This window comes from Anser anser (genome assembly GCF_964211835.1).
Source record: "Anser anser genome assembly, chromosome: 1".
Lineage (NCBI taxonomy): Eukaryota > Metazoa > Chordata > Aves > Anseriformes > Anatidae > Anser > Anser anser.
Window position 1 is genome coordinate 79,949,427 of NC_139720.1, and position 27,955 is coordinate 79,977,381.

Sequence of the window (27,955 nt, forward strand, 5' to 3'; positions counted from 1 at the left end):
TGGCAGTGAAGCTCAGTTAGTGCAACCGAGCGTGATGGAAGCAGTGACAAGAAGGTGCCACTTTCACAATGCTTCTTCTGCCGATGGGTGAGATGCAGCTCTCAATGGAGCTGCCCTCTGGTCTACCTCTGCTTAGTTGGAAGCCAGGCTCTAAACTTCTGCCTGTCCGTGTGTGACTGCCGCACAACCCAACCTCCTGGGGAGACCAGCCAGCTGAACACTGGAATGTACTCCCGTGTGTTCTGAATGTGTTTACTTGTGCTCAGCCCCAGAATATCTTGCTCCTGTTTGATGCGGTTCATGACACACAGAGGGCGTTGATGTGCTGCTACGTTCAGCCAGGCACATCACATCAGGAACACAGCGTCCTGCTTTGGGAGCGTGGCTGGCAGCATTAGGCAGTGCAGTGCCCCTCTGGGCTTGGGAAACAGCTCCCACCCCTAGAGCAGCCCCCGGGGCCATGTGCATGGGGATCCTGGACCCACCTCCTGGTGCCCACCACTCAGACGGTTGCTGTTGTTCAGCCTGCCAGCACTGGGTCCCACAGGGAGCAGTGGCAGGTGCTGTTGACCCTGCTGCTGACCTGCTGGCTTGTTCTTGAGTTTCCATGCCACCGCGTGCCCTGCAGAACAGGTTCTCAGAGGGAAAGGCCAAGGTTCAGCCAGTTGTCAGGCTGGTGGCTGACATGCCAGCCCACGCTGTGGCTGGCGGAGAGGCAGTGGTGCATGCTGCTGATGGTGAGTTCTGCCAGCACGTGCGAGTGGGCTGGCCAGGATTACGGAGCTGGGGCTTGCCTCGCCAAGCCTGTCCATCCACAGCAAGGGCCCATTTCCTCTTATGTCTGCCCGCAGCTGCCATATGATGAGCGAGCTGCACTGACAGGCGCGACAGCAAACAACATCTCGGACAGTGGAGCTCAGTTTGCAAAAGGTGTGGAATGCAACTTGTGCAGCAGTGCTGAAATCTACTATGATGGGATTCATCTCTCTTGACTTTCCATTGCCAAAAGCTGATCTTGCTGCATAGCCTTGTATCACAGCCATCTGGAGTTCATTTCATCTCACTCTAAAGTAAGTATCTAAAATAGATCAGGCAACTTACACCTTTAGAAATACTTCTTTTTCCTCCTCTGACTAGAAAGAAAGAAAGAAAGATTGACTGGCTCATCCCAAGGGGTCTGCAGCAAATCCATGCAGTGCTGCCATGTAAGTGGATCCTATCATCTGTGTGTGACAATCGCAAGAAATGTCATGCCCTTAAAACTCTTTGTATCCAACTTTAAAATACATTTATAGAAGTACTGAAGGGAATTTTCTGGGTGTCTCACTTTGAGAAGTGTGCTCTGCCTTCTCTCCACATAGACAATGAGCTTGCAATTACATTTCCAACAGACTTCTTCCACTTGGTGGCAAGCCAACAACACTGACAAATAGGGGACCCATTGCTAATGCTCATATATGTTTTTCCTCAGATTTTGTGATATAATGATAGTTAAAAGTTGTCCAAAAGTAAGTTGTAATATGTGTAATTTCAACTTTATCAGATGAATCAAATTCTGATTTATTCTGGTGTATGAATCTAAGCAATTTCAAGTTGTTCCTTTCCTTCCTTCCTTCCTTCCTTCCTTTTTCTTTCTTTCTTCCTTTCTTTCTTTTTCTTTCTTTCTTTCTTTCTTTCTTTCTTTCTTTCTTTCTTTCTTTCTTTCTTTCTTTCTTTCTTTCTTTCTTTCTTTCTCTTTCTTTCTTTCTTTCTTTCTTTCTTTCTTTCTTTCTTTCTTTCTTTCTTCTTTTCTTTCTCTTTCTCTCTCTTTCTCTCTCTTTCTTTCTCTCTTTCTTTCTCTCTCTCTCTCCCTCTTCCTTCCTTCCTTCCTTCCTTCCTTCCTTCCTTCCTTCCTTCCTTCCTTCCTTCCTTCCTTCCTTCCTTCCTTCCTTCCTTCCTTCCTTCCTTCCTTTCTCTCTCTCTCTTTCTCTCTCTCTTTCTCTTTCTCTCTCTCTTTCTCTCTTTCTGTTTCTCTCTCTCTCTTTCTCTCTCTCTTCCTCTCTTTCTTTCTCTCTTTCCCTCTTTCTTTCTCTCTCTCTCTCCCTCTCCCTTCCTTCCTTCCTTCTTTCCTTCCTTCCTTCCTTGTTACTCACTGTTAGAAATAGGCTGGATTTCAATCTCCTCACCATGTATCTCATTACATGCCATAGTATGAAGTCCCACTGCCAAAAAGGAAAAGTCAAAACTTTATATGAAAAAAGCAAATAAAGACGCAGAATAAATCAATAAATACATAATAATCACAGTAGAATCTGTAAAATCATATCAAGCATAATCCGACAGAAAATGTGAATATATCAGATGACTGTCTGCAGTTAATTTACTAAGCTTCAGGGGAAAGTGAAACCTTGCAAATTTATGGACTTTGTACATTTACAGTTTCATTTGGATTTTGGGAGTAAACAATGCATTTGCACGTGTTTCATTGTGTCAGTTTAATCTTTAGCAAATTGCTTGACACATGCTGTCAATTTTTTATACTGAAAAGGCTAATCATACAAGCCTTGTCAAACTGTTATGAATTTCAGGTGTTTACTTTTTGCTGGAAAGAAAGGTCATGGTGGCACATGATTTTCCTTCCAGTTTGAGGTTACAGGAGTCAGAAAACAACTTTTTTTTTTTTTTTCTTTCTGTATTTAGAAATCACTAGAGAATAATGGTCCTTTATTTAGACAATAATCTGGTTTTGTAATTCAAGTTTCTGGCAAAAGAGCATCATGCTGTTACATGCAACTCGCTGACCAGAAACTCTGTTTCTTGAGAATCTGTTGCTAAAGCCTGGAGTGACTTTCTAGGTCAGAATTTTTCTTTTGAGCTGGAAAGTTCTGTAAAGAAGACGATGAGGAGATGGTTTTACATTCTGTATGTGCCCTGTTAGATGCAAGAGCTGATTTTCTATGTGGTTGGTTAACAGGTGGGAGCTGGGCTAGCTGTGTCACAGGCTCATTCTTTCTGTTTGGCCAGCCTGCAGCCAGCTTGGAGGGATAGCTGTGTCATCCTACACCTCCTGTTGACACCTGCAGGAACTGCCCATAGTTACGGTAAATAATCCTGGTTTCTAATAGGCAGGAGGTCTGTAATTGCAAGCTGTGACTTCCCGAGGGCATCCACTTCTCTTTGGGTCTCCATCAGGGTAGCCCTCTTGCAGCTCTGTATCGGCATTGGGACAACCAAGGACCCATACCAAAAGCTGGCTGATGGTAATATGCAATTTACGTCCTCTTGAAGAGCTAAGCTATCCTTCAGTATCTCTGCTGACCCTCATCAAAGGCACCAATAATGACAGTGAGGCTGCAAGATGCTTGGGAAAACAGCCTGCTCTCTCTGAGATCCTCTATGTGAGCTGATCCACTCCATGGTGTATGGTAGAGAGAACCATTTGGAGAGGTGCTTAAGCAGCATTAGTGTCTAGACTTTAAAGAGAAAAAAAAAAAGGGGGGTGGTAGTGGAGGAGGGAGAAAACAAGTTGTTCCTCCTGGGAGAGGCTGATACCACTAGCATGCTGGCAGGTAGGCTGCCAAAGGAATGACAGCACAAGAAACCTGCCCTCTTTTGCAAAGCTTTTACATCAGTGACTGTGGGAAACTTTTGCAATCACCTTAAGAAGGAAATCCAAGGTTTAAAAAAAATGTGGTGGAGTGCTCCACTTCTGTGAGTAGGCAGTGCTTTTGCTGTGACGTTGTGCTGGCTTCCAGCCTGAAAGCCCTGGGGCACAGGAAAGAAACAGCTTGATACGAAGTGGCACACAGTAAGTTCTTTTGCTGCCTCTCACTGTCTCTGCCTCCCTTGCTGTGTGTCTCGTCCCACTCTCGCTTCCTGCTTCTTTCCATTTGGTGTTTGTTTGCTTACTTGACTTGTTAAGTAGCAGTGCAGGACAGACCAGGGTTTGTGTACATCTTGGTGTCACTAGGATTGAAAGAGATTACGTAAAGTGCAAAAAAAAAGAATTCTGCACATTAGATTTTTTTGTTATTATTTTTAAATGATAACCTTTGTGGACTTGGGGTTGTTTTATCTCTCTAGCAAAATTCTTTATTACCTTTATTATTATTATTTAAACAGTCATGAATTAGATCTTGTATCATTCTTTTGGCTTCATTTAATTTTAAATACTGCTAGTGTCAACAGTTTACTGTTTTTTTACCTACAGATTTTTGTAGGGTGATCATGGAAAATGGTCATTAGGCATAAAAGAAGATGTGTTTATACAGTTTAACATTTTCTGTAAGCCTAAGCCAGATTTTAGGCTGGCAGCCTGACATTAAATATTGTGAAAATAAAACCACGTCACTAGTCCAAATTCTGTTTATTTAACAGAGTCAAGTATTTCATAAAGTTAATTACCTGCAAAACACAAATCAATAAAGAATGCATTTGGTATACAGAACTTGGTCTTTCAGCTACCATCCTATAATGATTGAGTTAAGGCTGAATTGCTGAATTCAACATACATTAATTATCTAAAATTTCTTTCTTTTTTTTTTCTTTTTTTTTTTTTTGTCCCATTGCTTTTTGATTTGTCAGTTATTAAAGATGATTTAAAGAGGGTTAGATCCCTTTTAATATAACGTGGATCACTCTGAAATATCCACTTTTGCTTTCCGTAGTCGCTTTTGCTGGATCCTACTGGAGTAGGATTTGGAAGTGAAAACTACAAAACTGAAGTGAGAGTGCTTATGAGGCTTTATATCTTTATTAGGCAGTAGTGGCTATTTGTGATCAGTAGGAGTAACTTTTTGCGGGGGTGACTAAGAGAGTTTTGACCTCTCTGGGGATCTGTGGGCTTGTGTCAGGGAGTCCAGGTTATTCCTGGGTGTCTCATGTGGGAGAACTGCACATACCGGTGGAGGAGAGCAACCCTTGTGGGTCAGTCCTGGGAACACTGCCATGGCCTGGCAACCCACAGGGTCTAAAAGCCCTCATGACACCTAAATGGCCTCCACTCAGGGCTCAACTGGCCTTCAGGGCCTGCAGGAGGGGAAATTTGATAAGTTCCCAGAGGAATTAAACAGAGGAATATATTAGATATCAGTGTCTAAGATATGATAGTAATATTTTATTTTTTTTCCAGACAGTAAGACCAACATACGAGATCTAAAGGAGGAAAAGCATGGACAAGACAATCACCACTGGTAAATTTAAAGACAAGCCACCCCTCCAGGACAGCAATGGCAGTACGGTTCCTGCTAAGAGTGGGTGCCATAATTGTTCAAAGCTAAAGGTATGACGAGAAGCCCTCACCACCTATTTTCTTTAGAATTCTGAAAATGATAATTTGAAGATCTATCAAAATTCAGTTAATTCAGTATGGTACTGTTTTACACTACATGTGTTGGAAACAATGCTCTAGGGTGTGATTCCAAGCACACAGAAGTCAGTAAATGTGTTCAGCAATTAAAAGATGAGGCTGTGTTTTACTAGTGAATTGGTTAAATATTTGTTATAAGCATATAGTTCCTTAAGCATGTATATCTTTTCATCCATGTCTTTCAGAATAAGAGAAGTAAGAGTAATGAACACATTCCATAGTCATAGTACCAATAACAAACAACTTTATGCTGCAAGTTTTCCCAAAGGAAGAACAGCTAAAGTAGTATGTGGTAGAAAGGTAAAAGGTACACACAGTCCATGTCAACATTTGTTTTCATTGTACTGGAAGAGACTTTGGAGGCAGTCCTGAAAGTAAAAGTAAAATCTTCTGTTTTAATAAAAGCAATGGAAAGAACCACTTCACAAAGAATTAGAAAACAAAGCATTTGATTTTTCTGTTGCCGAGGCATTCAACCATGAAAAAAAAATTTATTGCTCTGCAAACTCAATTATTTTCTCTCTTCAGATATTTCTTGGAGCTCTAGCTTTTTCCTTTTTTGCCAAAGGACTTTCTGGAAGCTACATGAAGAGCATGTCCAGTCAAATTGAAAGGAGATTTGAAATCTCATCATCAATTGTTGGCATTATTGATGGCAGCTTTGAGTTAGGTATGCATACTCTTTCTGAAAATGGAAAAAAAAAACACTTCTAAATATATTCTCATTTTCTAATCTTACTGATTCTCTCTCCTGATGACGCAGGTAACTTAATGGTAATGGTATTGGTGAGCTACCTTGGACCAAGAGTTCATCGACCAAAAGTAATTGCTGTTGGATGTCTCATTATGTCATTAGGAGCATTTTTGTCAGTGATGCCTCAGTTCCTAATGGGACGGTAAATATGGAGAGTCTTGACATTGTGTATTAATTGAACTTCATCATATGAAGATTGTTTTTAATCACACATATGACTTAAAACCTTGACAATCATGGTTTCTTGCAGATAACAAGACGGTTTTAGTAGATGAATTTTTTTAGCATTGACTTTTGGATTTTCTTTCCAAAATCAGACTTCCTTCAATCGGTAAATGAAAGAGGAACCTAACGTTCTGGCTATGGAGCCTTATCTGTAATTAGGGATAAAGTAGGTTGAATTTTTCTCCAGAGGTAGTTTATTGGTATTATTATTATTAATCTGTTCTCCTATTTTCATACTTCAATGAATTCTAGTGAGATCTTGATGGAAGAGGCTTCATTTTCCATGGTAGCTTTTCAGGCTGAGCTCTTTAAAATTACAAAGGTATTTATCTAACTCCATTAATCTCAGGAGAGTTAATTATCTAAATACACGTTCAGATCTAAGCTATAGTGCTTACATAGCTGTCAAAAGCAGTTCATACCTCTCTAATCCTTCAACATCCTTACTGAATAGTGGTTCAAAATAAAACTCCGCTGTCCCTCAAAAAATAATTTACCTCTGCTTGTAATTTATCTGCTCTTTAGCTCCAAGACCAATCTGTTATAAGGAAATAATAGAAAGAATTGTATCTGTGGAACACCATACAGAAAGTGGCCACAGCCAGTGCTCTGCTTGTGAAATAGCAGGGAACCTGCACTGCAGGGGATAGCATGGGCCAGAAGTTGAGCTAAGGAAATCTCTGATTTAACCCAAACTCACAGCTGAGTTCTGAAGATTACCTACTCTCCACAACACTCAGTAAAACCCAGTGGCCATGGGTACCTCAATGTCACCCATCAAAATGTTTAAAGTTACCAGTTGATTGTACAGTCAGAGGGAATATCTACTCCCCATTTATCTCAATGTAGCATTAATATACTCAAGCTGGCTTCAATTTACTCAGATATGATGTAGAAACTGGCTGTTTAAATACAGACAAACTGCCACACGGGTTTTATGGCCTGCATTAATCTCTTTATAGACAGATTGCTATTAGATCCTGAGCTTGTTATTTTTAAACTGACACAGATATCTCTTACGTTACACATCTGTCACATAGGTAAGAAACTGGGTGCAAGTATAGAAAAACATCAGCACTGTTGTATGTAGACTGATGTGGATGGATTCTTCCTCAGTATTCCTTCTTCAGTATAACGAATGATCTCTTAAGCCCTGGAATCAGCTTTTTGGCTCCTTAACTCAAGAAAATACTGGGGTTAGAAAGGTCACAGCACTTTGAAAAAGATAAGATTCATTTATTTTTTTTTTAATGAAAGTTCTCAAAATGGGTTGTCCCTCTACTCTGCCTTCACATAGCAGGATGCCCGTGAACATAAGGCTCATACACTTCCTGCAGAACAGATTCTTTCATATGTCAGTTGTATTTTACACAGTTGTTTTCCAGTTATAATTATGAAAGGATAGCCGTTACTGTGGACAACTCTTCTACGAGTGTATCAGCTTGCTCCCCAGCATCCTCTGTGAGCCATCCAGTCTCAGATACTACAGAAACACCTAGCACAATGAAAAATTCAGGTAAGAAAAAGCTCTGATGCTGGATACCCCATTTTATACATCCTCTTTTCCCTTCCTGTGCTTGTCCCCACTTCATAGACCCTTTCTTTATTGCAAACATAAGAGTAAAACATAAGAGCTGGAAACCGTGATATATAAAAACTCACACAATCATGGCCATGAAAAATATATTTTATGTTATTTTTCTGTTGCAATAACATATTGTCAGAATTATGTTCACAGAAATGTAAATATTTATGACTTGCAGGATGTGAGAAAACATCAAATTCCTACCTGTGGCTCTTTGTGTTGATGGGGAATCTTTTACGTGGAATTGGGGAAGCACCAGTTATGCCACTGGGGGTTTCATATATTGATGATTTTTCTAAAGAAGAAAACTCTGCATTCTACATAGGTAATATACATATGAGTGATTTTTATGCTTATCAATCTTTTCTCTAACATTTCTGTAGCCAAGAAAATACTCATCAAAAAAAAAATCTATCCATCTGCTCTATTCTGGATAATTCTGTGGTGTATAGAGACAAAAAAGCAATGCAAAAGAGATCTCATCGTTATCTTTGAAGGATATTTCTTAGATGCTCCTTTTGTTTTCCTCCAGTTGCTTCTGCTACAAGTGCCAGCTTTCTCTGTGATGACGAGAAATTTAGTTATATACTCATTTCTCTGAAGTGGGAAATCATACCTTCCTTAGGTGGCATATCACTTTCAGTACCACAGCTTCAGAGAATAAATTATTCCTAACCATCTTTCCACAGATGAGAGAATTGTCCTTCATCGCAGTAATGTAAACATGCACTTCAGAAGCTTTTACCTGACTTTTTGAATTTTACAAGCAGCACACTTCCTAATGAAAGTTTTTTATAGTCATTAGTTACCTAAGGAAAAAAACAAAAAACAAAACCCAAACAAACAAAAAAAACACCTTGCCAGGGTGTTGTAACAAATTTCTTCTAATGGGGATTTTGTTGTTGTTTTGATGGAAGATACTTATTGCCCAAGACAGAAAGACTTACGCCCATGCTAATTAATTTATTGCCAAATTGATTTAATACCTTGATATCTGACTGGGGGTGCATGAAACTGATCCCTGAAATGAGCTTGGTGAAGTTGAACCAGTCATAGAGATGGCAAGACAGTCTCAGGAAGAGCTCAGTAAGTAGTGCGAGTGTTAGGCCATTGAAAATGGCTTTTGAGAAGAGGTTATCTGCAGGTTGTAGAAATGGAAGTATTGTGAAGAGAACTGACAGATTCAGAAGTTCCACTCAGGAATTATCCAAAATACTTGTAATCACCTCTGAGATTCTGATTAAATCGATTAATTGATTGAAAAGATGAAATCGGTAATTGACAATCATAAAACTAGATTTACCATAGAAAGGAACAGAAAAGTAAACATTATGCTTTTTAAAGCTATCTTACAGAATTTAATAGAGATAATATCTTGGGTATAGAAGTCTATGAGACAGGAAATTGATTCTTTTTTCCTTAGGAAATTCTATAGTTTTCAGGTTGAGTTTTACACAATCATTTAATTTATGTAGTTCTACCAGGAGGAGGTACCACCAACATGGTCCTGAGCTGGCACAATGTACTCTGCATACAGTCCTGAGAAGCTCTTCTGCTTAGGGCACTGCTTAGTATGACTAAGAGGTATAATGATCTGTCTCCATGTGCCACTGGCATTCATCAGGAGACGGGAATACTGGGATCGTTTTGGTGGAGGCCAGCTGCTCTGAATGAGTGGTTACTTCATAAATACTTTCCTGAACCAAACACCTAATTTATTCAGATATTTTACAGTCTTCAGATGTTTCACTTCTCTTTAGGTGCTCATAGAATTGCCGATATATGTGTGTGTGTATGTATATATACACACACACACATACATGTCATACATACATATACATATACATATATCATCATATATGATATATATGAGGATCTGGTCTATACATATAAGCTTTCAATAACCATTTTTTAAAAATTAATTTCTGATTTACTCAAACCTGAGTGATAATATAGTTAATTAAGGGACAGTAACCACCATATTTATCATACAAGAGGAAAAATACTCAAGGTTATTTAATGAGACGTACTCCACTTTCATAGTTTTCTCATCAATGCAAGGTTTGAATTAATGGAATTTCATCACTGAGTTGAGCACTAGAATATAATCACGTATCTACTAAACCCACAACTTCAATAAAAACATATCTAAGGCCAATATATGCTGTAAATTTTAAAACCAGTTCAAGGTTCTATGCTATAATTACTCATCAATACAAGGGCTTGGCTAAGCTATATCAATATGCATCAGCTGAATAACTGATATGTTTACATGATTTACAGTTTGTTTAGTTTGTTTATTAATTACAAAAGGTATAGACAAAAATATGGTAGGAAAATATCACAGTGAACTTATTTGGCTTTTTCTTATCACAATACAAACAAATTACCTTACTTAAGTTACTCTTGAATTTAAAGGTTATGCAGGAGTGAAGTTAATCTAAAAGCTTTATATATATGAAAAATTATTGCACATAAAGCTTCTTAGTTTATCTGATAACTTATAGTATCTTAAAGAAAAAAGCTGCACAACACCTGGCCAGGCCATTGCTACATGTGTGCTGGTTTTTTAATCTGTTTATTTTAGAAATTTGTTACTCAGTATTTGAATTTTGGAGATGAGCTTGAATAGTTCTGAGTATGTAAGATCTGCTTTAGACTAACTGATAAACATGAAAAGCTAATTTCTGGCTTCTGGTGTCTCTACAGAAGTCACTAACTTTGGTAGCACCAGAGTGTAATATAAAAGGCCAGAACCTCCAATGAAGTTAAATGAGAGATCTAAATGAAAGCAACATGCAATTGGAACAATGAAGCAAACAGGAAATAACATATGATAAAATTATACTCTAAGAAATTATTATAGATGTCCTTGATTGTAAGCTGAGCAATCACTGTATTCAGAATAGAATTCGTAAAACTAACAGGAGAAAAATTTCTGCAGTAGAAAACACATTGGGATTTACAAGGCATGTTGCCAAGTGTGGGCACAAGGTGAGAGGCCTGTCCAGAATTCCCATTTTTCTGAATAAAATTAAGCCTTTTGCAACTTCAAACTGATCCCAAGTGCTAGATCCATGCTAGAATTCAGAAATCTGAATCACTGACTTTTTTGAAACCATTACCCCATCATAACTAAACTTCAACAGATCAACGCAAGTGACGAGGATCTATGCTTGAATTATTTGGGGGGTATTTTTATTTTCTCCTGGTTGTCAGCAGTGATCACCAAAACCAAATTGGCCTGTATTTGTATACCATCTGCAAAATGCAGTCCCATCTTCACAGATGTGTGCTAACCTTCACAGCTTACTCATTTGCTTCTAGCTGCAATCATCTTCTCCTGATGCTGTGGTATCTCCTCTGTAAGTAGAGACAGAGGGGGAAAGAGGAGCCCCAGTGAAGCCTGTAGCAACACTGAAAGTTGATTTTAAAGAGGTCATGACCTGATCACTAGATTTCTTGATTCTTTTAGAGCTGTTTAAGCACCTATTAGAACAACTGTTAGCTGATTTACTCATTCTGGTGCTGCAAGAATCAACAAAGATGATGCTCAACAAACTTTGTTCAAACAGCTGTACTCGTATTTCCTCATTGCCTGATGGAAATTTTCTCAGGATCGTGTGCCTATTTCCATGTCCATGAGCTTTTATTGTCCCTGGCATCTGAACATGACTCCCAACTGCAAAGACATGCCTTCTTATATGCACATCATCAGAGCAACTACTGCTACTTAAAATTAAACCAAGGACCTGAACAGTACAGGGAAAATTCCTGAATTCTGCAATGACAGAACATCATGCAGTTTGCAAATATAGTTGCAAATATACTTATTATGCCTTCATCGGGCCTAGAGTTTTATGTTCAGTAGTTAATCGCTGTAAGATGGATGATGCTACTACAAAGACCTGAGAAGTAGAGCGGAGGAGGGATAAGAATCACTGCAGTTGTAATCTTTTTTTCCTGTTTCTTCTATGATCCCCATCTCACCTGCTTCTGCACTGAAGGTTCTGAGGTTGACAGCTCATCACTTATTTTCCTGCTGCTCAGCAACTTATGGCAAGACAACCCTCACAGCCTGCACCAGCCCCCTCCCCTCCCCTTCCGTCTCCCTTTCCTTCTTCCTCTCCCTCTCCCTCCCTCTCTCTCTCTCCTCTTCTTTTCTCAGAGGAGCAGGTGTCCACATCTGGCCAGCATGCTCTTCACTCTCTTATGTTGCTCCCTTCTGTTGCAGGCCTGGTGAGGTCCTCAGGGATGTTTGGGCCAACCCTGGGCTTCCTGCTTGGATCTTTCTGTGCCAGCCTCTGGGTCGATATTGGCATTGCGGATATCGGTAAGAGTCAGTGCATCGAATGTATGTAGGAACCTACATGCTAGGAAGCCACTCCCAGTTTACTTCTCCAAAAAGGGGGGCCCTCCAGAGGGTTTTCCTACTCAAAATCTGATGTTATTTATATTTTAGTATCTGCAGTGCTGTAGTGTGACTGCGATAGATCTTGCTTTAAGCCCCCGCCCTCACTGCAGAAACATTTTGGGCCTCTTTATATGCTGGCACATGCCCTTTCTGCACCCTTGCTGCACAACTGAGAACAAGTGAGCAAATGAAAGGTTGTCCCCACATTAGGAGAACAGTGGAAGGCCTTAGCTCATGGCATTTTTGATGGCCAAAAATACATTCTCCTAAAAAGCGTGCAGCAAAGATTCTGATGAAACCTCATCTCCTTCTTCACTTCTTCACTTCATTTCCTTCTTTTCAGTTCCTTCCTTCACTCTCGTGTCTCTAATCCCAGAGAAAATCTGAGTAACATCAAGGAAAAACTGTTAAGTTGGGGAATGGAAGAAAGAGGAAAAAGGAGGAGATTGAGAAAGGGAAGTTCTCTTCTGGTGGTGAAGGGGTCTCTTGCTGTCACTTGTCCCCACAGAAAGTGCTGGAAGATTGCAGCACAGAAATGCCACCAAGGGTCCAGATGGAGACAATGGCATGTCTTATGCTTGACATCCTGGGACTCATTTGACACAGAATGCATTTCAATTCTTCATGTGAAACATAAATACCTCTGTTCAGGTGTTTAAATAATACATATAAGGATACATATAGACAACTTAATTGCTCTGCATGATATCTAATCTCTTTTCCTGTCTGTTTTATAGATGCCATTAGCATAAATCCCAAGGATACCCGCTGGGTTGGTGCCTGGTGGCTTGGATTGCTTATTTGTGGAGCAGTCAACTTCATTGCTTCATTGCCTTTCTGGTTTCTGCCTTACTCCTTACTGAAAGAAGGAGAGGAGCAAACTCTGAAGATCAGTCATCTGCCTGCTCAAGATCCCTGTAAAATAGACCCCTTCATTCAGCCACAGTTGAAGTTCTCTGAGGCAGCAAAAGGTGACAGATTATTGCCCAAATGTTAGCATGAGAATTCTCTCTCAGGGGTCCATTTTGAACTGAGTATGGGTTTGCACAATCCTCCGCAAAATGCAAGTTTCTGCAATGCAAATAATGGACACAAAAGCTCTCTCTCATTTGTTATATTATTAGCAATATTAATTATTAATGTTATTAATATTAATTGCTAAAGGTTTGTTTCAGTCACAGTTTAATGCTGTTTTTATGTCAGACATCTGGAAAAAGGTCATGCTGTTGCATTGTGCATTCTCTCATTTCAACCCAGTAACAGTCAAACAGCTATAATCATTAGAAGGAAAAAGGGAAAAAACATCCCATCCTTCAATAATGAGCAATCCACAGCTGGCAGGTTGCTGTTTTCCCGTGACCAAAATATGTGAGGGAAACAAGGGGCTAAGTACTATCAGCTGAAGAGTTCTCACTAAATCCATGGCTCTGACGTATGATCTCAGTGATGCTGAGTTAACCTAGTACAGGCAAAACCAGACCCAACTACACATTGCTGTACTCAGTCCCCAGAGGGTTTATTTGTATGTATGCATGCGTGTGCATTCATTTGGTGGCTGTGCACTTCCCAGAAAAGTGCTCTGATGTGTGATCTTTTAGGCAAGTGTGCCAGCAGCCAGATGGAAAGGTTCTTGCCTTTGGCTGAGCCAAGTACTCCCTTTTTCTGAATACAGAAAACTGTATACCTGCATAGGGGGCTCCCATACAGTTTGTGGAGGCTCTTGCTTTTAGGCAACAACCTTTTCACCTGGTATATAATAGGGAGTCTTAATGTTCCTCTAGGGAAGCTATCCTGTACAGGCATTGGTTTTCAGCCTTGCAAGCCACTGGTGAATAGTCCTGTCACATACAAGATAATCTAGAATTTCTGATTCCCAGTCCTACATCCACCATGCCTTGCTGCATCATGCAGTAATAATTCTGTAAGTCATGTGCTGCCAATGGGGAAAACTCCCACTTGAGCAAGCATATGTTTTGACAGGCATAGAATTATAAACTTCAAGACAGACATTAATTTAAGTTAGTTTTATTATCTATAGGATGCCAAAAATACCTCTTCTCTGTGTTTAGCAGGGTGTACAGCATATACCTCTCAATTACAGATTTCCTACCAACTTTGAAGAAGCTGTTTGGAAATCCAGTTTTCCTGGTGTATGTGTTCCTCACCATTCTGCAGTACAATTCTCTTGTTGGGTTGATAACCTACGAGACAAAGTTTATGGAGCAGCAATTTAATGTATCAGTGGCAAGAGCAATCTTTCTAGTTGGTACGTAACTGTCCTTAGTTTAAATTCCAATATTAAAAAGGAAGTTTTCTTAGTTATTTTGTATCTCTTTTAGGAGGACCTTCTTTGAACTTTTATGGTGAGCAAAAAGTACATAGATATTTATTAATTTTCTACTATGTTTTGGAACTGGATGTTAATTTTAGTGCTAATATTCCTCATCTACCTAGTTTAGTCAGCCAGAGAATTATTAGAACTGGATAGATTTTTGGGGGGGCTGAAGCTTTTTTAAAAGAGTGAGGTTGGGTTTATGAATGTGTGTGCTCTTGGGAACAAAAAACCTACACAAACTGAAACTAAATATCAAGTAAAAGAAAAAAAATGTATAATTTAGAAAATTTCTAATGACACTTCTGATTTTCTTTTTCAGGATAAAACCTTTGTATAAATACTCTTGAGTTTTCATTACAAATATAAATTTTATATGCAACGAGGAACCAAACTGTAAAATTCCAGGTCATTTCATTCAGCTCAAAACTCTTCTTGCTGGTTCCCTCAAAAATAAGTTATTTGTAGTGTTCTAAAAAAAAAAAAAAAAAAAGAATGCAGAAAAGATATTAATCTTAAAGTGATGGATTAATGTGGTCTCATAACCTGGCAAGATACTGGGGTATTTGAGGACATCGTAGAACTTGTATTACATTACTTGAATCTGAAGGCAATTTTCTTTGCTGTGGGTCAGATACAAAAGAGGGAAGAACTTTATTTTTCCTGTCTTGTTTTGAATTACATTTTACAAAAAAATGCGTGACAGACCAACCAACAAACCAACCAAAAAACACTGAGTGAAAAATAAACCCCTCACAATAAAACCTTGCAAAAACTCTCTGTTTGGCATCTAAGTATTGGAACTGGAGTTTGTGAAGTGCTGAACTGATTAACTGTAAATGCAAATCTTTCCATGATTTACTCTCAGAGCAAAATGGAACCTGATGCAAAACCAGACAGAGATTTCTTTCATGTTCTGTTTTGGAGATTTTCTTGGTAACTATCAGGAAGTGTAATGCTTTACTTTAGATGAAGAAATGCCCATGAGCTAAGATATTCATATTATTTACTCCAGTTTCTACCAGGCACCTGTTTAGATTTTCTTACATCAGTATGCATACAAACACCAGTGTAATAAAAAGGTAGGAAATTCCAATGGAATAATTTTTTAAAAGCCATAATGGACTTTTTTTAAAAAAAAAAAAAAAAAGCCACACTGGGCTCTTAAAATTCAAAAGAAAATGAAGAAAAAAGCTAAATTGTAATAAAAATTCTTAGAACCTCAAAGAATCTGTCCAAAAAAAGGCCAGTATCTGATTTTTTTGGAAACCACTAGTACCTGATACTTATTCTAAAAAGGGTCTATCCAAGTGATAGCAGTTAACATCTTTCTGTTACCTTTTATTTACAGGTGTGATACTGTTGCCCATCACAATCCTGGGGATGTTTCTAGGAGGCTATCTGATCAAGAAATTCAAACTTGACATAACTGGAATAACAAAGTTTGCATGCATCTCCTTTATAGTAGCATATCTGTTAAACCTGTTGTACTTTACATGCAGTTGTGAGGTGCTCCAGCTGGCTGGTCTGACAGTGCCCTACTCTGGGTTTGTATTCCCTTGGGTTTGTGTTGGTTGTGTTTTGTTCCATGATTGTTACCTGCCTCATGGTACACACACTTAGTAGTCTTCCTCTACTCTCATAATCTAATCTGGTTTTGCAATCCAAACCAATCTGGACTACAAACCTTCTAACCTAGGAAACATTTGAATTTGAATTTGGATTATACACAGGTTTACTGTTGATTTACTGTAGCATATTGCTACTCACTCTTGCATAAAATACATGTGTATATATATAGTCTGTTTGAAAGAAATAATTTTCATTGAAATTGAAGTGTATTAGGTCACCTGCTTTTGTCAGTCAGTGTGATTTCAACTACAGTGGAGCTACTGTGATTATATCACTTTATTGCTCTTTGCAGGTGATACAAGAAAATCCTTTGTGCTGAAATAGAAATGTTAGGATGAAATGATACCTAGTGCTGGGGATATGAAGAATATCCTGATTTTCTTTTTCAAATTTCATTTAAACTGGATGTTTCTTTTTCTAAAGTGTTTATTGCAAGATATTTTCAATATACCCTTGAATGCTGGCAGATTTCTAATTAAGATGCAATTGAATTTTTTATAGTCTATTTCAAAACTTTAATTTAAAGTTGGTCTCCTGCTACAACATAGGGAGCAGGAGCTAAAAAGAATGTGGAAAGTGGCTTCACCAAAGGCCTCCCCAATAGCTTTGCCTCTAGAAGGGATCATCCTCTAGATCACTAGTTACCGACCTGCACAGGTATTCAGTTTCCAACCTCTCTTGGGACCTGGAGCTGCCAACCTTCCTGCGTCCATCTTCTCAGCTGAGAAGTAGAAAATTGTTATGGCAGGATGGTGTGCTGCCCACAGAAACATTTCCCCTCCCTTACCAGGATCGTAGCCATGCATCCTGGAGAACATTTTGCTGACCCCAGCAGCTTGCCACAATTGACTACTGTTTACATTTAGCTCAGGCATGTCCAACAAATTTTAAGGGATTTTAAAGGATTAAACCGAATCCAGCCAGGCTTGCTAGATTTTCAATTCAGACAGAAACTCAGGCCTGTGTTTTCTGAAACTAAGCCTATGTTCAGTGGAATACCTAGGTGTCTTGACAAACCTGAAACCCAGGTCAGCTCTAAGGATAGTTACATAAAAGATGTCAGAGGTTTATCCAGTGGAGATAGCTGTGGTTGAGCACATCATCTGATACTGCAGAGTGAGTTAAAGAATAAGCAGAAAAATCAAGGCAGTGAATACTGAAAGAGCAATTACAGATTCCCCAAGCAAACTGATAGTGGAGGATTTATCATGTTACATGATTGTTCTGGTGAAGTGAGTTACATACCTCTTTATCAATTAAAAAAAAAAAAACAACACAATTATTTTCCTTTCTAAAGGACTTAAGAGAAATGTGGACCACTTGAGATATGTTTTGGATTGACAGGAGGAAGAAAAGGCAAATTTTCAACACTTTAAATAGGGAATCTTTTCAAAGCAGGGGTGATTTGTGGACAGTGGGCTCCTAACACTTTCTGAAAATTGAGCTCTGCTACCATGCCCTCAGAAATCTCGCCACTTTTTACATTCTCAGTTCTAGTTGTCATCCACTTAGTTTAGCTACTTGGGGCCTGAGCTTGATGTTTCTCGCAGAAATGTAAATAAAGGTGGAAGATACAGAAGTCCATGATACGCTACCACAAGAAATTAGATCTGATGAGAAACTGTGTTCAAGCCTGATCCAGGTGCAAGGCTGTTGCTGAATACAGACAGAGCTGATGTGGAAGCAGCGCTTCCCACTCAGACTCATGCAACTTTCATTGCCACTAGCCAGCTCTGACTCAGTGAACAACTATCAAGGATATCTTGCTGCTGTATTTTTATGTAGTTTTGTTTTGTCACTTCTAGTATGGTATGATCTCTACTGCTAAGGGAAAGCAAGGCCAGTCTACATGGTTTAGTGGGTGACATTGATAGTAGGGTGACGGTTGGACCAGATGATCTTTTCCAACCTTAATGCTTCTATGATACAAGTGATAAGAGATTTTAGATATGATTTTCTTATCCTTGGGAAGAACTTTCACATGAAAAAGTAATATCAAATATTCACTTCCAGTCAAAAATACCTAGTTTTCAAGTTCCATACCTTTTCAGCAACAATCCAGAAAAATGTTATTGGATGATGAAAAATATCAAGAGAACTTTGGTTTAGCTTAAATTAACTTTGCCTCCATACAACAACAACACAGTTTTCTAGATGGTAGAAAATATCTGTCCTTGTTGATTGCTTCGCTTTCTACTCATTTTTCCTGCTTACTCCATGATGTTTTCTTAGAATATTTAATTCTCCTAAATAATTATTTTATTTCTTTCTGTTTTCGTCCAGATTGAAACAACTTTCCTCCCCCAAAAACAGCTTCATGGCCAGTTGCAATGCTGATTGCAGCTGTGAGGTGGATCAGTGGGATCCTGTATGTGGGGACAATGGGATCACTTACATGACGGCCTGTTTTGCAGGATGTAAATCATCAACCGGGACAGGAAAGAATATGGTAAATGTATAGACAAATGATTATACAGATAACTAGATTTCTCAATCCATTATTTTTTGACTTAGTGATTAAGAAATCCTGTAGAAACAGTTGTCCATTCTGTACTGTTTAACCTTGTAGTAGAAACTGAGTGAGTGCAAGGTTGCAGGTTGGGTTTTTAAAAGAATTGTTGTGGTGAGATAAGTGAGCTACTCAGACAAGACATGAAACATCAGACTCTTGACTTACATTTCTTGAATGTTTTAATTTTTATTTAATTAAATATATATATATATATATTCTCAGCAAGATGACCATAATTTTGGCTTTAAGTTTCTCAGTAGATCTCTTACTGTGTAGATACAACACAGCTAAGAGGGGATTGCTTTAGACCAGACTTCTACTGGTCTGATCACTACACCAGCAAAGTCCTCTAGTGTCAACTCATTTGAGGCAGACCTGCATAAAATTGTGCTTGCTGGTTTCACAAACCAGTATAAACCGTGCTGGAATTTCCTGCTTTCCTGAGATGTTGTAGCTCAGGAAAGAAGGTCATAACTCTAAATTGTACAGTCAAGAGACCCATTATTTTTACATTTGGCTATTTTGTTTAGTGCATCACCATCAAAGAGATTTCCAGCACTCCTAAAAATCCTGCTTTGGCAAGACCAACAGAAACAGTAGGTTTGCAGAAGTCTCAAGGTGCTCAGCCAGACATTTGAAATCCAGGCTGTTGCAAGCGATGGGATTACCCTTTTCCAACTCTTAAATTTCTGTGCTCACCTTTTGTTAAATTGCTTTTAAGTAAGGTACCATCATTTTAATTTCAGTCAATAGGCCATAGCCATATGATCATCCTCAAGAGCACAGCAGACCCAGGGATCTATTAGAGTAATGTTTTGTATGAGCAATATTCAGTTTACCCTAGGCCAAACTGGCTGGTTTGGCTCAGATCAAGAGTACAGAGCAGTTAGTTGTGCCTGATGTAAAGTAGAGAGGCCCCATTGGGACTGCTTGTTGGAGGCAAAAAGAGCAGCTGCGACTTGATTACTACGACTACCCCAGCTGGGTTTGGATATGGTAGGGCCAAAGCCTTAGAAAATGGTTTGCCCTTAAGCAGATTACAATGGAAAGACGTGGCATGTACGTATATTAATGTAAATACCAATTAAATTGCCACTGTATGGACAGATGATCTGCATCATTTAGAGTTTTGCTGTCCTTATAATTGCTTGTTACTACTTTTTGGCTGCAGTTTATGACTCTAAAAGCTGAGCAGTGTTATCAGATCATATGAAAGGTCCTGGCCTGCTCCAGTGAACAGCTGACTAGGTTAGCCTTGGCCCTTGCTTAAGACGAATGCTTACTATATCCAGGTAGCTGAACAAAAGTCTCCTTATGCTACACCAGCAAACTTGAAGAAGTTTTACATTGGAAGAAAAATACATAGAAACCAACCTCAGGTCATCAGGTATGAAATTTATGGACAGAAACAATATATAAACAAATATTTCATTTACAACAGAATCCTAGTCTGAGCCTAAGTGCCAAACTGCAGTAAATTAAGCATGCTGTATCTGCTAAAAAGCAGCCCTTAAGCGAGGGCTTAAAGCAATGAAAAAAAGAAGAAAATTGTCATATTAATTGTGTGCAAATGGCCATGTCTTCTGCCAGAAGCAGAACTGTCTTAACAACAATGAAATAGGCAAGCAACATTTTCAGACTTGTATCCATAGCCATATCTTTTTGCTTCATTCACTTCACGGGAACTGGCTTTCTAACCCATGCCTCCTGCTAACTTCAAAAACCATGAAACAACCCACACTCAATCCAGCATCAAATGCTGTTTTGGATACATAATGATATAGATCATAGAATCATAGAATGGCTTGTGTTGGAAAGGAGGTTAAAGACCTCCAACCCCCCTGCCATGGGCAGGGACACCTCCCACTAGATCAGGTTGCCCAAAGCCCCATCCAGCCTGGCCTTGAACACTTCCAGGGATGGGGCATCCACAGCTTCTCTGGGCAGCCTGTGCCAGTGCCTCATCAGACTCTGAGTGAAGAATTTCTTTCTTGTATCTAATCTAAATCTACCCTCCTTTAGTTTAAAGCCATTGCCCCTTGTCCTGTCACTACGCTCCCTGAAAGAGAGTCCCTCTCCTGCTTTCCTGTAGGCCCCCTTTAGGCACTGGAAGGCCTCTATAAGGTCTCCCCTGAATCTTCTCTTCTCCAGGCTGAACAAACCCAAAACTCTCAGCATATCTTCATAGGAGAGGTGTTCCAGCCCTCTGATCAGCCTTATGGTCCTTCTCTGGACTCACTCTAACATCTCCATGTCCTTCTTGTGCTGGGGGCCCCAGAGCTGAAAGCTGTACTGCAGGTGGGGACTCATGAGAGTGGAGTAAAGGGGGAGAACAGATATCCATGGCTGCATTATTGGGTCTGTATCTATATAATTTTAATCTTACTTATGTGCTTCATTGGATCCCTGAGCAGAATGGCTGGATAGCAATTCACACCTGAATTTTATAGCTTTCACCCATCTTTAGCTTACATAGCATGCCTTCAGTCCTAGCAATGGCATGGATGAAATTAGAATCACAGTTGCTTTGTGTCTTTGGAGCAGCGTGGCATGGCTGGAGCATTCCAATGAACTCGGCCATCAGTCTGCAGAGATGATTAGGGAGGTCCTTTCAGCATAAACAGCAGTCTGCCTGTTATGGAGAGTAAAAAATATAGATACTAAAATAGTTTTGAGTCACTAAATTCTGATTAAATGATTTTTTCCTATCTTTTCCTTTCAGGTGTTTCACAATTGCAGCTGTGTGGAAGGACAAGGACATGTGCTTGGCAATTCTTCTGCAGTTTTGGGACAATGCCAAAGAGAGAGCTGTACCAAAGCATTTCCATATTTTTTAGCATTACAGACTGCATGTGCATTTATTTTAGCCTTAGGAGGCACTCCTACATACATGATTATGTTTAGGTGAAATACTTTACCTTACCTTGACCATAAAGCTTGGGGAAATAGAAACAGAATATGGTATCTACCATTTGATTCCTATTGTGAGGAATGGTATGCTGACCAAACTGGGGCTGTGTGTCTTTAGCTGTCCTCTGAAACCTATCAATTAATTCCGATTTAAGGTTGAATAGATACTTTGGTGATGGAGTGGGTAAGCCTTACATTGACTGCAGACAGTACATTTCACTTCCAATGACAGGCATGTGTTTAACGGAGCAATGAACCTGAAATAAGTGTGATGCTAAGCCATGTCCAAGGTGACTATACTGTTCACATTACTCAAGAGAAAAACATTCACCTTTGTTAAGCCTTGTTGCCTCAGAATGTTTTGTGTGTCGCGAGAAGCCTCCCATTTTATTTCAAGCAGGTACAAACAGAACTATTTCAGTAGCAATCATTTTTTATTTTTATTCCTTCAATTGTAAAGCAGCACTGCTATTTTACTCTCAGAAAAAAAGACAATGTTCTCTGCCTTTCGTACGAAAGTTTCTTTCAAGTCATACTCATGGGTGAATTGCAATCATCAGTATTCAGTGCACATGACTAATTAACTCTTTGTCCTAAGCTGCTGATTATTCTGCAGTATTTCTCAATGTAGACATTCTTACTCCTTACCTGGATTATGGACAAGAGTAACTTTGCTGGGAAGTTTCCAGAACACTGTGTATAGTGGGAAGCCATTAATGTTAATGCTGAAAAGATGATATACTGATGCAGTGTAAGCCCCAGCTGGGGAAACAGGCTGGCCATAGCAAGCCCCATGCCTGCTCCTGTGCCAGCTCAGTACTCCCTGCTGCTTTTTGTAAATTGTTCTAGTTCCTCTGATGGACACAGGCTCTGTCTCCACTGGTAGGAATGAGGTGCTTTTACAGCCAGGTGACTCAAGTTTGTTGTCCTGTAAAATGCTAGAAACAGAGATGGATTTTATCTACATGTAGCTAGCAAGGACTGCACCTTCACCACTGAGTTGTACAGCCCCTTCTAAAGCAAAGACTGCCTCTTGGAGCTTAACTTCTGGACATAAACTATCTACTTATAATTAGTTCGCTTCAGTTTTCCTCTACATCCTCTCCCCAAAACCTTTGCAATTTGCTCTCCTTTGGTTCAAGAGAAGTTTCTGTAAATACTCCCATCTATTTCAATGGGAGTTCATCCACTGAAATCAACATGAGGCTCAACACATGATCTGTAACTTTGGTGAATGTTTTTAGCTACTGTTGAATAAGATATGCTGGGTTAGCCACATTACTCTTGCAGTGGAGCATGTGCAGATATTCACAGCATGGCCATCATTGTAGCTATATTATTCTACTGTTCCCCAAAACATCAGAACAATGTATTATTTTTTCTGCTTTTTAGATCTGTTTCACCAGACCTGAAATCCTTTGCTGTTGGGATTGAAACTTTAGGTGGTAGAGTACTAGGTAAAACTCCATTTCCTTGTGTCATTCAAGTAAGCAATAAGATAGACCCAAGTTAGCTGTTCCAAATGAGAACAAAAGAAAATTTTGAAGAATGTGATTTGTAAGCAGAAAATGCATTTCAAAATGTTTGGAGGAGCTTGCTGCATGTTTCCTGGTATGTAATTACATAGTATAATTATCTCTCCAGATTTTTTTTCTATGCAGTGAAGGAATCAGCTGGGGAAAGGAAAGTGCATTATACATTCTTCTTTTTTTTTCTTTCTTTCTTTCTTCTTTCTTTCCTTCTTTTTTGGACACATCTACCTGAGCATGATTAGTCCAGAGACCCTTAACACCCATGTTCCCTTTGGCTGACCATTTTTCACTTACATCTATCATGTATTCTATTATTTTCTTTGTTGTGTTTAGCTACAATAAATAATCCTCGCAGCTTTCAGTGATGTAGTCTTCCATGCCTCTAGCAAACCTTGCCTTATCTTCACTTTCTTGATGACTTTTGAAACCTTCCCCATGCAGACAAACCCAAGTAGTCACTTGTATCTCTCTCCTAATATCACATTTTTGCTGAATGCTGCAGAGGATCAATCTTATGATTTTACGAAAAAGTTATAACAAATTCACATGTTATACATGAAAGCTTGCTGGTTATATTAAAGTGATTCTTTCAGTACTAAATAAGTAACACACTTAATAACATAATAACGTATTTGGTTTTGATCATGGGCTTAATTTGAGCCCTTTGCACTAAGCTAGTCATTTCTTACTTGCAGACTGCTGTATAATACCTGAATAGATACATTAGTGTACATAGATATTCATGTATCATGACATGTAATTCCATACCAAGGACTGAAAATTTGATTGTATTATTTCTTTAAACGACAGCAGTTATAATTGTAATAAAAATATCATTAAAATGGAACTACTGACATTTCCCCCACCCGTATAATCTTCCATCTGTTCAACCTACCCTTTAGGTATTTGCTTAAAAAATTACACAGGTCTTGTGATCTCAAAGTCAGTGCAGGATTTTTAGTCCTATTTTATGCAGTCATAATTCAGAAATCCTGAGATTAATTTCCTCATTTCTTTACTATGACATTAAACTCTATGATCTGCATGTGTGAGATCATGTAATAAGATTTTCTTTGCAGGAGGACTTCCAGCTCCTATTTACTTTGGTGCCTTGATAGATGAGACCTGCTTGAAATGGGGGACAAAAAGCTGCGGGGGATCTGGGTCTTGCCGAGTGTATGACACAAAAGCATTCAGGTAAGGTAAAATCTTCAGTAAGGGATTGGGAATTTGGCTTTTGAGGCAGCTTGGACCAGCAAAGACCAAACTATATTTTTCACATAAGAATTGTCAATAAACATATTAGGATCCTAAAGCACCATGACTCTGTATTTTGACTAATCCTTAATAAATCAAATAAGCCACATACTTTTGATCAAATCTAACACATGGCATTGCTGTGCAATCCCTTACATCACCAATATTAGTTCCCTTAATGGACCATTAGTTCACTGTATAATTCTGCAACACTTTGGCTTTGTGGGAGACCAAACGACTGTAGAGTAAGCGTAATACTGAGAATGCACTTCCTCATCCCTCATTTCTCTGTTTCCTAATGTATAAAACACCCCACAAAATCCACTTGAAGAGGCAACCCAAACAGCTGCTGGTGCAACAAATGCAGGAGAACCGCATGCTTCCCTTTAGGGGCTGGAGGAAGGCTGGGACAGCAGACAAAGCCCCAGCCTGCAGTGTTCCTCAGGTCCCTACAGTAAAATGTAACCATCTGCTGAATGGGAGAACTCTTCAGAGAGCAAACATCTCTGCTACCTTTCTGCTAGGAGTATAGACCAGATTAGGGACTGCCTGGGGCTGAAAATCATGAGGTTGTTTGCTTTTTTTTTTGTTATTTCCCAAAATGTAGAAAGAGACATGGCTGAGAATAAATGTTTTTGCCTAAATGTGTTTGGTATCACTCAGAAGTGGCAAGTATTATTAACATATATGTATTTTGTCATTTTTTTTTAAAGAAATGTCTATCTTGGCCTCATTGCTGGACTACGGGCAGGATGCTCTCTCTTATACATAGTGCTCTTTGTTTTAATAATGAGACGCTTCAAACCAGATGACAAGGAGATGACAGATATTAAAAATGCAGAAAGACCAACCAGCAAAGAACCAGCTACAGTGAACAAAAAAGAAATTCTTCCGGGTGCACAAACTTCAGAGGAGAGTGAAGAAACTTATATGTGAAAAGGAAACAAGGCCTCTCCCCAACTCTGCCTATGCTTCAGTTTTTCTAAGCACAATGGAGTCTAATTACTGACTTCAACAGCTAGTTTACATTTGGAGGTTCAAAAAATATCCTCAAAACTTTGGCCTTTAAGCTGATTTACTTTATTCTCATATTGTCCTTATCTGAAACAATAGAGTGAAAATGTTTTCAAAATCTGGGGGAACTCTCCAACCTTGCACTCTCAGTCCTCTTCTAGATTGCCCATAGGACTGACCAAAATTTTTCCAGTATAATAAGTTTGATTATAATTGAAAAATTAAAAAGAAGAAATCCTCAATAATCTTATATTCCTTTTTTTTTTTTTTTTTTTTAAACCGTCTGTATTTCAAGTCATCTCGCTCTGCATTTAGTCCTATGGCTTTACATAGCTAATCAAGTTACACCTGACCAGCTGTTCTGATGGCCTTTGCTGTGCGGTTCATGGTTAGTGCTCCTTGTTACAGACTTGGTCCAATTGCCCATGCTCAGGTGAGAGCCCCAGGGCTGCCAGTGAGCATCTGAACAAGAACTACACAATGACTCTGGGGTTTGGCTTGACCACATTAAACAATCAAAATGGATTGCAAGCAAAAGAAAGTAGTACATTAATTTTGCAGTACATTTCAGTGTTGAGTTAAACTTACCTTGAACTGATGCAATAAATGGATAGGTGTTAAAGTTAAGTTTCTTTGATTTGTTTGTTTGTGTGTGTGTGTTTGCATGTAAGGGTATCTTTTTTTATGGCCACTGCATTTATACCATATGTATATAGATTTCCTTCCGTGTTCCATGGAACTGCCAGCTAGCCTTGAAATAAAGTGCTGAAAGCTTGCAAATTCACAGCTTTCCATGGGCAGACTAGTCTAGAGAGAATCTGTAATAAAGGATGCTTCCAACAGTGATTACTGTAAAAAACAGTGTCTAAAAAATACTTAGCATGTGATATTTCATTAGAAGTCCTCATGGCGTAGCTTTACAATGGGAGCAAATATGCCTTGATAAGAACACTGTATGTTGTGTCTCCATCATCACAGCCATTTTGGTTTCTTTTCTAAAGGGTGTATCTCTGCTCCCTGAAGTCCTGTGTACAAGCTTAAAACTAGGAAACAAGCTTCCTTTCCTAATCTCCAGTTTTCTTGGGACACGGAAGGGAGCACTGCACAAATATAAAGAAACTCTACCCATGCCTTATTTGAGAAAACAACAGAGCAGAGGACTGAAGAAAGGGACTTTACAGATGAAATGTTCTTCTCAGCTTCTAGTTTCTACCACCAGCCCCATTTAAGTGCATGCATGGGAATGGGGGAAGGGTTGATGTGGTGCTCGCTGAAAACGAGTTCTTCAGATCCTAGCTTTGGGGTTGAAGTTGTATGCATTTTATTGCTTAAAGACAATGGCCAGCATATTTAGACATTGTGTATTTTATTATCAGAGCTCTGATTACAAAACTGCCAGCAGAAATGTGGAAAGAGAATCTGTTGTAAGAGAACAGGAATGAAAACCTCTCTAGTATAGATGATACCAACACTGTGTCTAGGTCTGGAAATAAATATATAAAAATCTAAGTTCCAGAAAACCCAGGAATTTTTACAAAGAGAAAATAATGGTGTATCTCCTTCTGCAAAAAATGTTTTAACATTGAACAAATATATTGGCATTTCTAGAAATACTCTTGATCTGTGCTAGGCATATAGATTCAGTCAGGTGACTCATGCTAACATCATCTCCCTTTTACTTCTGTTGTCTGGATATTTATTTCTGTACACTGTTTTTATATTAAAGCTTTTTTTTTGTTTTTTTTTTGTTTTTTTTGTGAAAGCATCTTTTGCACCTATTGCTTGATTTTCCCAGGAGGAAATGTTTTAGCAAGAGTTCGTTGATAATTGATGTCAGACTAGAAATGAGATTCTGGTCAGATCCAATGATTCATGTCCAGTTATTTACCCCAGCTGCATCTTGATGCAGTGATTTTTTTCAGATAAGACTTAACATCATTTCTAATAACAAATCAATAATAGTATAAACACTACAATTTGTAGTATTAATTGAGCCTCTGGCTCAGTATGCACCCAACTCTCAGTCTATAGCACTTGCCAACCTTTCCAACAAGCATTGTTTTTTATGTGCCACTGTGTCACTTTACTGTGAAGAACAGGTAGAAGTTTCTTCAGGGAAAGGTTTGTTCTTCAACATGCAATTGGCCTCTGTCATGCCAAGCAATGGTCTGGTCCTTCATTTTTGCTGAATTTCTATCTTTTGATTTTCACCATTTTTCTTAGTTTTTCATGCCTACTCACACCAGCATTTCTTCTCTTAAATCCCTGACCCTCTAGCTATCATTGGGTCAGTAGTTACAATTCTCATTGTGTTTTCCCATCTCTTGCATTTTTTATTTCACAGTCAGCTGAAGCCTGGGGCTCAGTGTTTCAAATCACTGGCTTAAACATCAAATGGCATCTTCAAAAAACTAACACACTGGGCAAGCTCAAGAGAGGGT

General features: G+C 39.0%; 1 protein-coding gene across 11 annotated transcripts; it reads left to right on the forward strand.

Moving 5' to 3' along the window:
• The first annotated feature begins 719 nt into the window (after window positions 1-719).
• Window positions 720-26,141, forward strand: LOC310900784 (solute carrier organic anion transporter family member 1C1-like). Of its 11 annotated transcripts, none has more exons than XM_083839293.1 (17): window positions 720-737; window positions 852-1,070; window positions 5,111-5,260; window positions 5,876-6,017; window positions 6,111-6,243; window positions 7,712-7,842; window positions 8,090-8,236; window positions 12,146-12,244; window positions 13,063-13,296; window positions 14,427-14,591; window positions 14,665-14,688; window positions 16,009-16,204; window positions 18,573-18,738; window positions 21,524-21,705; window positions 23,104-23,168; window positions 24,323-24,440; window positions 25,214-26,141. In XM_083839293.1, exons 3-17 carry the CDS (start codon window positions 5,150-5,152, stop codon window positions 25,434-25,436), a joined length of 2,136 nt encoding a protein of 711 aa, XP_083695419.1. In that variant the 5' UTR covers window positions 720-737; window positions 852-1,070; window positions 5,111-5,149; the 3' UTR covers window positions 25,437-26,141. The 11 variants fall into 11 exon arrangements, 10 of the variants coding, with proteins under 10 accessions (XP_083695419.1, XP_083695418.1, XP_083695422.1 ...); XR_014585385.1 differs by lacking the exon at window positions 720-737 and adding an exon at window positions 20,094-20,188 and having other exon boundaries at window positions 799-1,070; XM_083839296.1 differs by lacking the exon at window positions 720-737 and adding an exon at window positions 2,954-3,080 and having other exon boundaries at window positions 810-1,070.
• Window positions 26,142-27,955: the final 1,814 nt, after the last annotated feature.